This window comes from Thalassophryne amazonica, chromosome 23 (genome assembly GCF_902500255.1).
Source record: "Thalassophryne amazonica chromosome 23, fThaAma1.1, whole genome shotgun sequence".
Taxonomy (NCBI): domain Eukaryota; kingdom Metazoa; phylum Chordata; class Actinopteri; order Batrachoidiformes; family Batrachoididae; genus Thalassophryne; species Thalassophryne amazonica.
This window is the reverse complement of record NC_047125.1, coordinates 34,225,412-34,236,725: the sequence shown is the minus strand read 5'-3', so window position 1 is coordinate 34,236,725 and position 11,314 is coordinate 34,225,412. Positions and strand designations below refer to the sequence as shown.

The 11,314-nt window shown below is 42.5% G+C and overlaps 2 protein-coding genes across 3 annotated transcripts in view; one reads left to right on the top strand and one right to left on the bottom strand.

Annotated features, from left to right (window-relative positions):
• Positions 1-3,764, top strand: part of slc7a7 (solute carrier family 7 member 7) — a 20,012-nt gene extending 16,248 nt beyond the window's left edge. The window contains exons 5-10 of the mRNA XM_034164475.1: positions 352-475; positions 550-653; positions 1,078-1,174; positions 1,258-1,407; positions 1,496-1,679; positions 3,609-3,764. Coding sequence (XP_034020366.1) covers positions 352-475; positions 550-653; positions 1,078-1,174; positions 1,258-1,407; positions 1,496-1,679; positions 3,609-3,682 — 733 coding nt within the window. The 3' untranslated portion in view covers positions 3,683-3,764. The remainder of the gene's footprint in view (positions 1-351; positions 476-549; positions 654-1,077; positions 1,175-1,257; positions 1,408-1,495; positions 1,680-3,608) is intronic.
• oxa1l (OXA1L mitochondrial inner membrane protein) overlaps positions 1-10,719 on the bottom strand; it is a 26,969-nt gene extending 16,250 nt beyond the window's left edge. The window contains exons 1-12 of one of the 2 annotated variants that reach the window (XM_034164473.1): positions 10,573-10,719; positions 9,805-9,930; positions 9,111-9,227; positions 8,724-9,018; positions 8,475-8,618; positions 8,314-8,399; positions 6,156-6,320; positions 5,941-6,045; positions 5,679-5,841; positions 5,284-5,364; positions 4,816-4,881; positions 891-896 (exon numbers count right to left, since the gene is read on the bottom strand). In XM_034164473.1, coding sequence (XP_034020364.1) covers positions 891-896; positions 4,816-4,881; positions 5,284-5,364; positions 5,679-5,841; positions 5,941-6,045; positions 6,156-6,320; positions 8,314-8,399; positions 8,475-8,618; positions 8,724-9,018; positions 9,111-9,227; positions 9,805-9,930; positions 10,573-10,692 — 1,474 coding nt within the window. In that variant the 5' untranslated portion in view covers positions 10,693-10,719. Of the gene's footprint in view, positions 1-890; positions 897-4,736; positions 4,882-5,283; positions 5,365-5,678; positions 5,842-5,940; positions 6,046-6,155; positions 6,321-8,313; positions 8,400-8,474; positions 8,619-8,723; positions 9,019-9,110; positions 9,228-9,804; positions 9,931-10,572 lie in introns of those variants that run through there. The other variant, XM_034164474.1, reaches the window with a different exon arrangement.
• Positions 10,720-11,314: the final 595 nt, after the last annotated feature.

The following is an 11,314-nucleotide window of genomic DNA, read 5'->3' as shown; positions in this document are numbered from 1 at the left end:
GCTGACATTTGACCAAACTACTCTCACACCCCCCCCCCCCATGGCTTCACCGACTCAGAGGGAAACCGGTGACAGTTTATTACAATCTAGAGACAAATCAAACAGCCTGTGAAAGGAAATAAAAAATATCTTCACACAACAACGCGTTCTGCCAAACTGAACAAGACGACATTTGTCACCAGCATTTCTCAGAGTTCCCAGGCAGATTAAATGACAGAATACTGCGGGTTAATCCTGGACTCCATCCTTCCCTCACCCACTGGATTCATGTTGCCTCTCAGGTCCGTATCTTTCAGCCTCCACGTCTCATCTCCTTTGCCTCCCTCTGCTGTTTGTTTGTGTGAACTGCAGGAACCTGCCGCTGGCCATTGCCATTTCCATGCCCGTAGTGACCGTGATCTACATCCTGACCAACTTGGCATACTACACCGTCCTCCCCATCAATGCCATCTTGAACAGTGAAGCAGTCGCGGTGGTACGTACCAAACCCCAGAACCTCACCGCGTAAATAAACTTTATGCTAAAAGCTCTCTGGATGTTTCTCTGCAGACGTTTGCAGACCAAGTGTTTGGCGTGATGAACTGGACTATACCCCTCGCTGTGGCTCTGTCATGCTTTGGCGGACTCAACGCTTCCATCTTGGCTGCGTCCAGGTGAGCGATGGTTTACTTCAGGATTACACTCCCTGGGGGTGATTGCTTCTCCTCTGACAGTCCAGGTTTGTAGGTCATATAGGTTCTTGGATTAGACAGTGTAATGGTCTGACAGCAATTTATTATAAAATGTCACTTTTATCAAAATAAGCATTTCTCAGTTTCCTGTTATTATTGATTCCATGCTGCCTTTGTTGTTTGGAATTCTACAGTGTCAAGAAGAATCTGTCTTTAAACGTGTTGCTGGGCTTTAATCTAACACACCGAGTCCTTAATGTCATGTATTATATTGTAGCAGGGTAGCTGAGGCATCGGTTACTGTTGCTAGGTAACAGGCAGGTCAAAGGGGACATACATTTGTTTTTTGTAGATAAGATTGGACTTTTTGTGATGACGCCTCACTCGATGCCGTTTGTTTCCAAAGACTCTTCTTCGTGGGCTCCAGAGAGGGCCACCTGCCCGACTACCTGTGCATGATCCATGTTCTCCGCTTCACACCCATCCCCGCGCTGCTCTTCAGTGTCAGTCAGTCGTCCCATTTCATGGTTCCATTATGAAAGCGTTTCTCTGTTATGAAGGCGTTTCTCACTTCCTGTTCCTGCAGGGCACGATGGCTCTGATCTACCTGTGTGTGGAAGATGTCTTCAGACTGATCAACTACTACAGCTTCAGCTACTGGTTCTTTGTGGGTCTGTCCATCTTTGGACAGCTGTACCTGCGCTGGAAGCAGCCAGACAGAGCTCGACCACTAAAGGTGCCATAAAAACCACACCCAAGTTTGGACACTCAGTCATGGCAGATGGTGTTTCACGGGTCTTATTTTGTTTTTCTGTCCACTGCAGCTCAGTCTGTTCTATCCCATCATCTTCTGTTTCCTCACCATCTTCCTGGTGGTGGTGCCGCTCTACAGTGACACCATCAACTCCCTGATTGGTATCGCCATCGCCATGTCAGGGGCACCCGTTTACTTCCTCTGCTGCAACACTCCGGCCCACCGGAGGCCCGTGTGGCTGCAGACCATCATTGGTAAGAGGAGTCTGTCGCCGTTTTCAAATGTGGAAAAATCATTCCTGTTAAATGTATTTGCATGGGAACGTACACCGAGGTGGCACAAAGTGCTCAAATGTGACAATAACGGTCTGGTGCTGTACATCAATGCATCAGACACACCACAGAGCCACCCTGAGGCCTGGCTGGCAACCAGACCATCCCCATGTCTCCAAAGGAACAGTCTACCTGCTGCAGCCAGGTGACACGTGGGCGTGGATTTATAACGGATAGGTTTCAGACTCAGGAGTGCAAACAACGTGAGTCACTTCGCAGGGTTGATGAAAACCACGTTTTGAGTCCAAGTATAAACCGTGATCAGCTGTAAAGAATGAAACTGCTTCATATCTGGTGAATCCCAGCAGTCAGTCACGTGTTGGTGCTTCAAATGAAGCTTCATAATCACATTTATTGTATTTAAAAAAAATCAAACATTTTGTTCATTTAATATTATAATTATTATATTTATGACAGTGTTTCATCTTTAAAAATGCAGGATGTATTTTACATGATCACCTGTAATTTGAAAGAAAATCAGTTTGTATTTAATCAGGTTTCTGCAATGTGAAAAAAAAAAAAAAGACTTTTTAACGGCCATGTCTGTCTGCAGTGAGATCTTCAAAAATCAGAATAATTTAAACCAAACTTGGTTGATAAACTCATTGGACCCCACACACACAACACAGGTCATGTCAAGGTCATCGCTTTAACTTTAAGGTCAAGTCAGAGGTCATCATCTAAGATGCAGTAAGGACTGTATGAGGAACTAGACGACTCATTCAAACACTGTATTGTGAACAGACCTATTAGACCGAACAAACGTATCAGTCTGCAGACTGCAGTGGAGACTTTGGACAAAGTCCCTGATCACCAGACAAATAAACAAAACCATTTTCTAACATTTGCATATCATCATGATGAATTTGTTATTAGCACAGCATCTGTCTTTGGCAAAAAAAATAAAAATAAATAAATAAATACAGTACAAGACATCAATGATGATTCAAGATAAGGTTTTTTTTTTTTAAGTTACCAGCCTTTATGATGTCATAAAGTGGACAATACACTGATAAAGGATGACAACAAAAGACTGAGATATTTAGAGGGACAAAAACCCACTAATTTTTATGTTGCTGACTTCAGTGTTTTAACATTTCAAATCTACATATTAAAAGCTAAGTAGCCTCCATGCACGTGTGGAACTTTGATCACGGAGATATCAGGGAGAGCTGACATTTACTATTTGGTATGTTTATGTATTTTGGGTCAAGAATGAACGCAGTGAAAACAAGTTGAGAGGACAAATGTTTTTGGAGAAATAAGGGATATTAGGTAGCAACAGTGAACACTGAGGTCACCATGAATCAGTCCCCTGGTAACCAAATATCTCAACCTTACCAGTTGTAAAACATCATCAACTAATTGTGCCAAATAATACATACAATTATTCATAAAACTCATTTTAACCTCCTGCACTCAGTTAAAATAATTTAGAAACTTTACATGATTTATTATCACCCTTAAAAAATGTCAGCGAGCTATTTTATAAGCATGACCCAATCTAGAGCCCATGGATCCCCACAGACAACACGCTTTTCTGCAGCCGCACTGCACAACGAAGATACAGCATAACATTTTTAATTATATATAATTATTAGCACAAATATGACAGGTGTAAGAAAATATGTTACAAGATTTAGTGTGAATCTGTTTGTTTTCAGTTACAAAAAAAAAATTGATTAATTTCTCCAGCACCAGTATTGTACGGTCAACATAAAAAAAAAAAAAAAAAATCACGTGTAAATGGATCTGCATGCTCTTTTTGTTACATCTCTCCGTTGCTATTTTTAACAGAATGCTTGGCATCATGAGCAGATTCCCGACATTCCCTGTTTTTCTGTCTTTCAGCTAAATCCGGTGTGCTGATCCAAAAAGTGTGTTTCACCGTTTTGACAGAAATGGACGAGGACAAGGCAGCATAGACACCGGGGCGACGCACAGACACACCTCCTGTCGTATATCACCGCGTACACAGAGGCTGAAGATGAACCTACGATGCATCACACTCCATCTGAACGCCACTATCATCTCTGTGACAATAATCTTCATGAACGTACAACGGCACTGGAATTCTCCTTTTAGCGGGATTCCTTCCCAGCAGGTTGTGAAGAGAACGTTTTAAAGAAGCCGTTTCTATTATAGAACAGTTATTTGTAGAAAATTGTTTTAAGTGATACATTGAGACTCCGAGTGTCTTACATGGAATTCTGTGGACGAGACGTGTTTATTTAGGTTTGATTTTGCTGAAATCAGATGATTATTAATGGAGATTTTACGAAGTGAAAGCACTGCTGACCCTGTTAATGGCTTTAGTATTATCTGCACAAACAGGATCTCACACACACATACATACATATATATACATACACATATATACATATATATATACATACATACATATACACACACAAAGCAGGGGTGGTGGCCGAGTGGTTAATGCGCTTGGTTTCAGTTCAGAAGGCTCCGGGTTCAAATCCCACCCCTGCCACATTTCTCCATGTAATGTGGAGTTGCATCAGGAAGGGCATCAGACGTAAAACCTGTGCCAATTCAACATGCAGATCCAACTTGGATTTGCTGCGGCGACCCCGAGTGCAAACAAGGGAGTAGCTGAAGGGACTTACTATATACTCGTGTGTATATATATATATATATATATACACAGACACACACACTTTCCACATTTTTCTTGCATTCAATAGAATTCTCGTGTGTGTGTGTGTGTTGCTGCCTTTGTCCCATCAGCTGCTAAAGGGCTATTTTTATACAGACAGACTCAGATTTTATTTGTGGCCGTATTAAGAGTCAGAGACAGCTGAGCTGCACAGAGGTGTTTATAGTAAAATCACAAATTCCTCATTTCTTTTTTCAGTGGATTATTTATTGATTCATGATGAAGCACATTTTACACTTTAATATCACAGTAAATCATAAAGACAACAACAACAACCCTCAGAACCCGTCTTTTCTCTGCTACGTACATAATTAATTACACGGTTAAACTACCCGATGGTGTCCTTCCAGGGCTTGGTCTCAGCAACCGCCTTGCCTTTACGTGTCGTTGTGGCCGCGGCTGGGGTCTGCTGCATGGGATTGTGGGCAAACGTCTGCCTGAGTGGACCTAACAAGAGGATGGAAAACATGACTCGTTCAAAATGACGGGAATGAACACATTCAAATATTTTAGTGCACAACATTCCTGCTAAACAGCTCCACCTAGCGGTCAAGGTGTGTAAACACTCATTATACAGGATGATTTCTGGGTGTCTGTTAAACCAGACTTAATTTGAAAGTAGACTTTAAAATTTTAGCAGAGACGTGCTTATAGTTCCAGTGTTTAAGTCACTAAAATGGCATCTGCAGCCCTCCGTGTTTTACATGTCGACCTGCAACCACAGCTGATTGGCCAACTCTGAGGTTCGCCACCTCTTGATTGGCTGAGCACACCTGACTCAATCAGCAGAGGGTGGAGCAGGGTGACCGCCAGGAGGATGGCAGGTGACCCAAACACGCAGACACTGACCTCTGGCAGCGATGTCCAAGTGGTTCTTGATTCTCCGCTCTCGCTCTTCCAGCTGCTGGGCCAGTTCAGCGTTTTTCCAGCCTGGACACGTGGACACAGATTAAGGCTAAAATGAAGGATCTGACCCGTGATGCACAGGTCTGTATTCTGACTGCTGCAGGTGGGTGAGCCGTCTGTGTTTGTAGTCAGTCGTACTGCGCTCCCTGAGACGCTATCACAGGATTTGACTGAGCAGCTGTAATATGAGAGTTCTGAGACGATGTGACCGTCTACAAAGACACAAAACCAGTCGACACCCACAGCTATCTGCAGTACGCGGGGCAAGCATTAGCATGAACTCTACCGTTATCACGTTTAATATTCTCAGACTTGACATTTCGTCTCTGGACACCGACCTTTCTTGATGTTTGCGATGAAACCTTCATTCTGGGGCAGAGAGGAGGCGGGGTGGGCCACCATCAATGGGATCTTGAGTTTCTTTCTGACCCAGGGGTGTTTGAGCAGGGTGACTTGGCCCAGCGAGAAGCAATTAGATGTTAACCAGTAGGTAAAAACAGCCTGAGTGCAGACAGAATGACAGAGGTTTCTGGTGATGTCAAACCACTTCAAAAAATTATTAAATAAAATGTAACAAACAGAGCTCCCAGAAGGACTGACCGTGGGGAAGCTGATGGTTAGAGGGAGAATGACAAAAGGCATAATTCTGAACACAGTCCTCAAACCGCGCAGATTAGGATTATCAACACCAGACTCCGCCCCCAGCTGAAAGAGAGAGAAAACAGTCTCAAGGTCAAATGTACGTGTGTATGAGCCTAATTATATAAAATCCGAACCCATCATGGAACTGAGTTATGAAAGCCGAGCAGAAGCACCTCCAGGATGAGAAACATGGTTCCAGTGACGGCCAGAGGCAGGATGTAGAAAGGATCTGCCACCGTCAGGTCTGAGAACCAGAGCGCGCCTCCTGTCTGCAGGCTGGGCACAGGGAGGTATGCCATTTTCCTCAGCCCAATGAAGAAAGACATGAAGACCGGTGCCTGGGCGAGACAAAAAAAAACAAAAAACAAAACAGTGTTACTGATGCTGCAGGTTCAAGTCAGACGACACCCGAGTCTGCAAGATATTTTATTATCAAAAGTGGTGAAGGCCAAGTCAGACTCACACAACTACTCTGGATTTTTGATTTTCATAGAAATGTGACATGGAGGAAAAGCATCATGGAGCACAAAACTGAAACAAAATAACCTGGATTAGAAAAAAAAAAAAAACCAGCAGTAAGTGCAAAAATAAAAATAAAATAACTGTGACATTTTGTCAATTTCCCTGAGGGAGTCTTCGCAAGGGATTGATAAAGTTCTATCTAATCTATCATCATGAGCACCAACATCTTTGTCATCAACAAAATCTCAAAGTCTTCAATTTCAAAAACTCCCAGAGACACAAAAGTCTGATGTGACTTCACTCTTTCATCACTTTGTGACATGATAAAAAAAACTATAATAACACAATTAAATTCCTTTTTTTTTTGGACAGTTTTTAAATTTCATCCACCTTAGGTGAAAAAAAAAACAAAAAAAAAAAAACACAAGAGTAAATTATTAGACAATAACAAGGCTGCAACTAACAATTATTTTCATAATCAATCAATTATACCCTATCAGGGCTGTACAGTGCGAGCATTTTGCTTGCATATTGCGCCTAAAATTTGATTGTGCGAGGAAAAAAAATAAAACGGGCGCACGTGTGCGAGAATGTATTTCAACCCTTTCATTCGCATTTTGCTCCTAAAATAAATATACAGTGGTCCCTCGCTATAACGTGGTTCACCCTTCGCGCCTCGCGGATTCCCTCAGTCCAACCTTGCATGCCTTTCTTTACAGTGCATTGTGTTCCGCGGCCTCATCAAGCAGCCGGTTGTGACACAGCGAAGGTAGAGCACGCGCACTGTGCTCTGCGCATCTGTCTACAAGAATCTTCTCGCCCAGAAGAAAAAAAGAGCGCCAACAACTACCCACAACTGTGTTTTTAACTTGGAAAAAGCCACCTGCAGCGAGGTTTGACTCAGTGGAAAAAGACGCGGCGCCACGATGAAGAGGCGCGATCAGAGGAACTGTGAAATACTGGTCAGTCACTATTAATAATTTCTTATGTGTCCAACCTCGTAGGTTGATCGTGAAAATTAAATTCGTTAGTTCTAAAAGCCATCATAATTATTTATAGGAAAACGTTCTATTTTTATTTCTCAAACAAATGTTTGGGCCTGAAAACAGGTTTTGATCTTTGGTTTCATTCTATAATACTGGACTTATTTTTCTACTAAGGTTTGAACTTTGAGACTGTTTACATAGGAGAGAAAAGTGAGAAAATGTGTGTAGTGAGGGGTTTTACAGCCTTAAAACATCTATAATAATTAAGAAATACACAGAAATACACAGCAAAAAGTAATGAAATGGACAAAAGCAATGATGTAAATAACGATAGAAAAGGAAGTAAAAAACAATGAAATAAATACAACAATAGAATCATATAAAATGTGCATGTGTGTGTGGAAAAGGTACTCTCTGTACAGTATGTGTCTTTGCGTTAATAATAAAATTGTATCAAGAAATTTCACAGTGCTCCTAAATTTTTATCTGTGCTCCTAATTTTTTTCATTTAGGAGCACCTGTGCTCCTAAATGAAAAAGCTAAGCATACAGCCCTGCCCTTAATTAGAGTAAGCAAATAAAGAAAATGAATGGATTAATAGATTTCCTTGATTAGTCAATTAGTTGTTAGGCCTAGAAAATGTAAAATAAATAAAATATTTTTTAAAAAGTTTCTGTTTTGTCCACAACCCAAATATATTCAATTTACTGCCAGACAGGAGAGAAGCAGCTCACAAAATAAACCACAAAATATTCACAAAGAATTTGTATTTAAAAAAGACATGATTAGTGATGAGTAATGATTACCAAAGTAGGTGTTGATTAATCGCTCCAGCTCTAATTGTTACACTTTGGTTTACCTCAAAGGCAAAGAAGAACCTCACCTGGACTAGAGGAACCAGGAAGCCCCGTAGAGGACTTACGTCGTGCTTTTTCTGAAAGAGCATCAGATCGGAGTACGCCCTGGCAACTGTAGCATAAAGACACGTCAGCGTGAGGGCAGAGGGCAAAGAACGGTGGCGGAGAAAACAGAGTGAGAACTTACACTCAAATTTGTTTCCACTTCGCTTGGCGTCATTCATCCTCTCGGTGAGTTTGGTCATCTCAGGCAGCACGTTGTTCATCTTGGCCGTCTCCCTCTGGCCCTTCACGATGACAGGAAACATGGCCAAACGGGCCAGCACGGTTCCTGCACACCAGTCAGGATTTCACCCAAAAGAAGAGCAGGAATCATCGTGAGTTTAGGAAACTTCCTCATGCAAACAAATACTCTGAAGCCTGGATCTGTGCTTGCCTGCAATGATGGCCCCCCACCAGGGCAAACCCAGGTCCACGTGAATCATCTCCAAAAGGTTCTGGATTAGTCCCACTGGTGTGTAGGAAGCTAGGCCGAGCTCTGCTAAAGTGGGCTCTGTTCCTGCAGCCTGCAGCACCTCCACTGCAGTGGGCAGAGCCTCAGTCACCTGCTCAACAGCTGTGTGTGGTAGGACCGAGGTGATGTCAAAGGGCAAAAGGTCAGGAGGTGAATCCAAGACCGAAGGCTGAGCAGAGGAAGCTGGTTGAACAGCAGAAGCTGCTTCCAGTTTAATCTGAATGCATCGATAAATGGATCAACATCACATTTAGCACATGATTGAGCATTTAGACCAAGTACTTTGTGTCAGACATAGGCCTGTGCTACCTGTTCAGTGATTGGCTGGGCAGTGACAGGGGTGGAGTCAGAAGGCAGCGTGATGGTGGAGGAATCTGTGATTGGAGGACTTTCAGAGACTGACACATTTCCAGCATCAGGTGGGATCTGGCAACAACAATATGGATGTTAGAGAATCAGCAGGTGAGTCTGACCCTGCATACATGACCTCTTCTGTGTCTGTCACTTTAAATGGAAAGGAGCTGCTGCTTGCCACGCCCCCTCTACCTACACAGAAGGTCTATGTGGGTGTGTCACACACAGTACAGACTGCCCCAGTGGGCGTGTCTTAGCACAAGTAGGAGTGGAGTCTTGATATGGATTCATGAGATTTTACAAAAGTCCAAAACAAATCCAGTCCAGTTTCTACATTCACAAGCTCAGAATTATGGGAAACCTGGAGTATAATCACCCGCTGAATGTAGATTAGGAACAACAAATAAAATGACCTTTTTAAAGTCAAAACAGTTCAATCTGACTACTTCAGCAAATACTTAATTAAACAAAAAGTGATACTCAAAATAATTTAATCAAAATTTAAATATGTGAGGTGTTATGATGCCTGAACACAAAGACTAACAAAGAAAATGGGAAACAAATGCTGGTTAACTTTACAAATTTAAGTATTAGCACTTGAGTTGTAAGAACGACAGCTTCAATCTCACATGGATGTGAGTAAACTCACCTGTGAGCTGTTGTGCCTGACAGCCACGGCGCTGACCCAGAAAGATTTCTTGTGCTTTGTCCGGCCCAACAGAGGCCTGGTGATGCACTCGGAAACTGTGTGCAGATGTGATCTCCGTAGAAAACGCTGTTTATAAAACATCACATATGAGCACCAGGCAAACACAAGCCTCATTTACACTACACCCACAGTGGGTGTGGACACGGTAACTCAAAAACGGCTGGACGGATTTCATTCAAACTTAGTGGGAATATTGCTTGGATAAATACCTCGAGGTGATTAGGTTTTAGAGAAGTTTACTCAATGGTCAAGGAAACCACAGTCCTAAAAGCACTTTCTTTTTGTACATCTCAACAATCGAGAAATCCAGATGGATGTTGTAAAGCATGTATTGATCAGTAAAGTATTTATGATTGGCTGCATCAACCCTCTGACGGCTTTCACTTTAATTTTGTGTGTGTGTGTGTGTGTGGGGGGGGGGGGGGGTTTCTTTCACCGATTTGTTCTGAATAACTTCACAAAAATGTGAAAAACATAAAATATCATGTTGCTGAAAAGTAAGTAGGTAAATTATCTGACGAACGTAAAGACAGTTAAATGCAGAGCAGACCGTTCGTGTTGCTTTGGTTTTTTTTTTTTTGTTTATTTTATATTGTTGATGCTCAAAGTCACGTTAGCTTCAGCATGCTAGCGAGTTAGCCGCGGAATGTGCTCCGTCCGTGTCAGGAGACGAGACGTCCCGCAGAAGAAAACCTGAGCAGCACCTACGTGGTCCTCTGAGTCTGTGAGCAGCCGGAGGCCTCGTCTCGTTTTTCCAGTTGGTCTGAAGAAACATTTTATTAAACAACTCGGAGTCACCCCGCAACGGACGGCAGCCGCCATGTTCATGACGACATACGGAGAGCGAGAGGGCCAAACAAGAGGAGGACAGCACGCGCTCCCAGTGTCTGCGCGCTCCTCGAAAACAAGTCTGCGCATGCGTCATGTCGGAGCGTTAACACTGAATTTAAGAGGTTTTACTTTATCATCTGATGGTTAATAATCACATTATTCCCTTTGATCGGTAGAGAGTCAGGACACTGATCAGTTTAACCTGACAGTCTCCCAAACACATTGTTCTTATTTATTTTTATGACTGATATAACCGGCTGGAAGCTCGGTGTACTGGACACGAAAAATCAATGTTCTTGAAAAATCAGAATTTTAATCACTTTAATGACTTTTAATCATTAATGTGCTTTGTTTCTTAAAATCAGCTGCTCCAGCAGATGTAAGTAACTAAAATTCTTCCCCCCATCATGAATCTGAAGACATTTGCTCTTTCTTTACCAAAGTTACAAAGGAGGGAACAGAATGTTTCAGCCTGACTTTCTCACTCTGAAATCATCTGTTCCTCCCATCTCCCCGAGTCTGGTCTGCTTGAGGTTTCTTCCCCATTATCACCAGAGGGAGTTTTTCTTTCCACTGTCTCCTGCATTCTTGCTCAGGGAGGGTTGCTAAGGTTCGATCT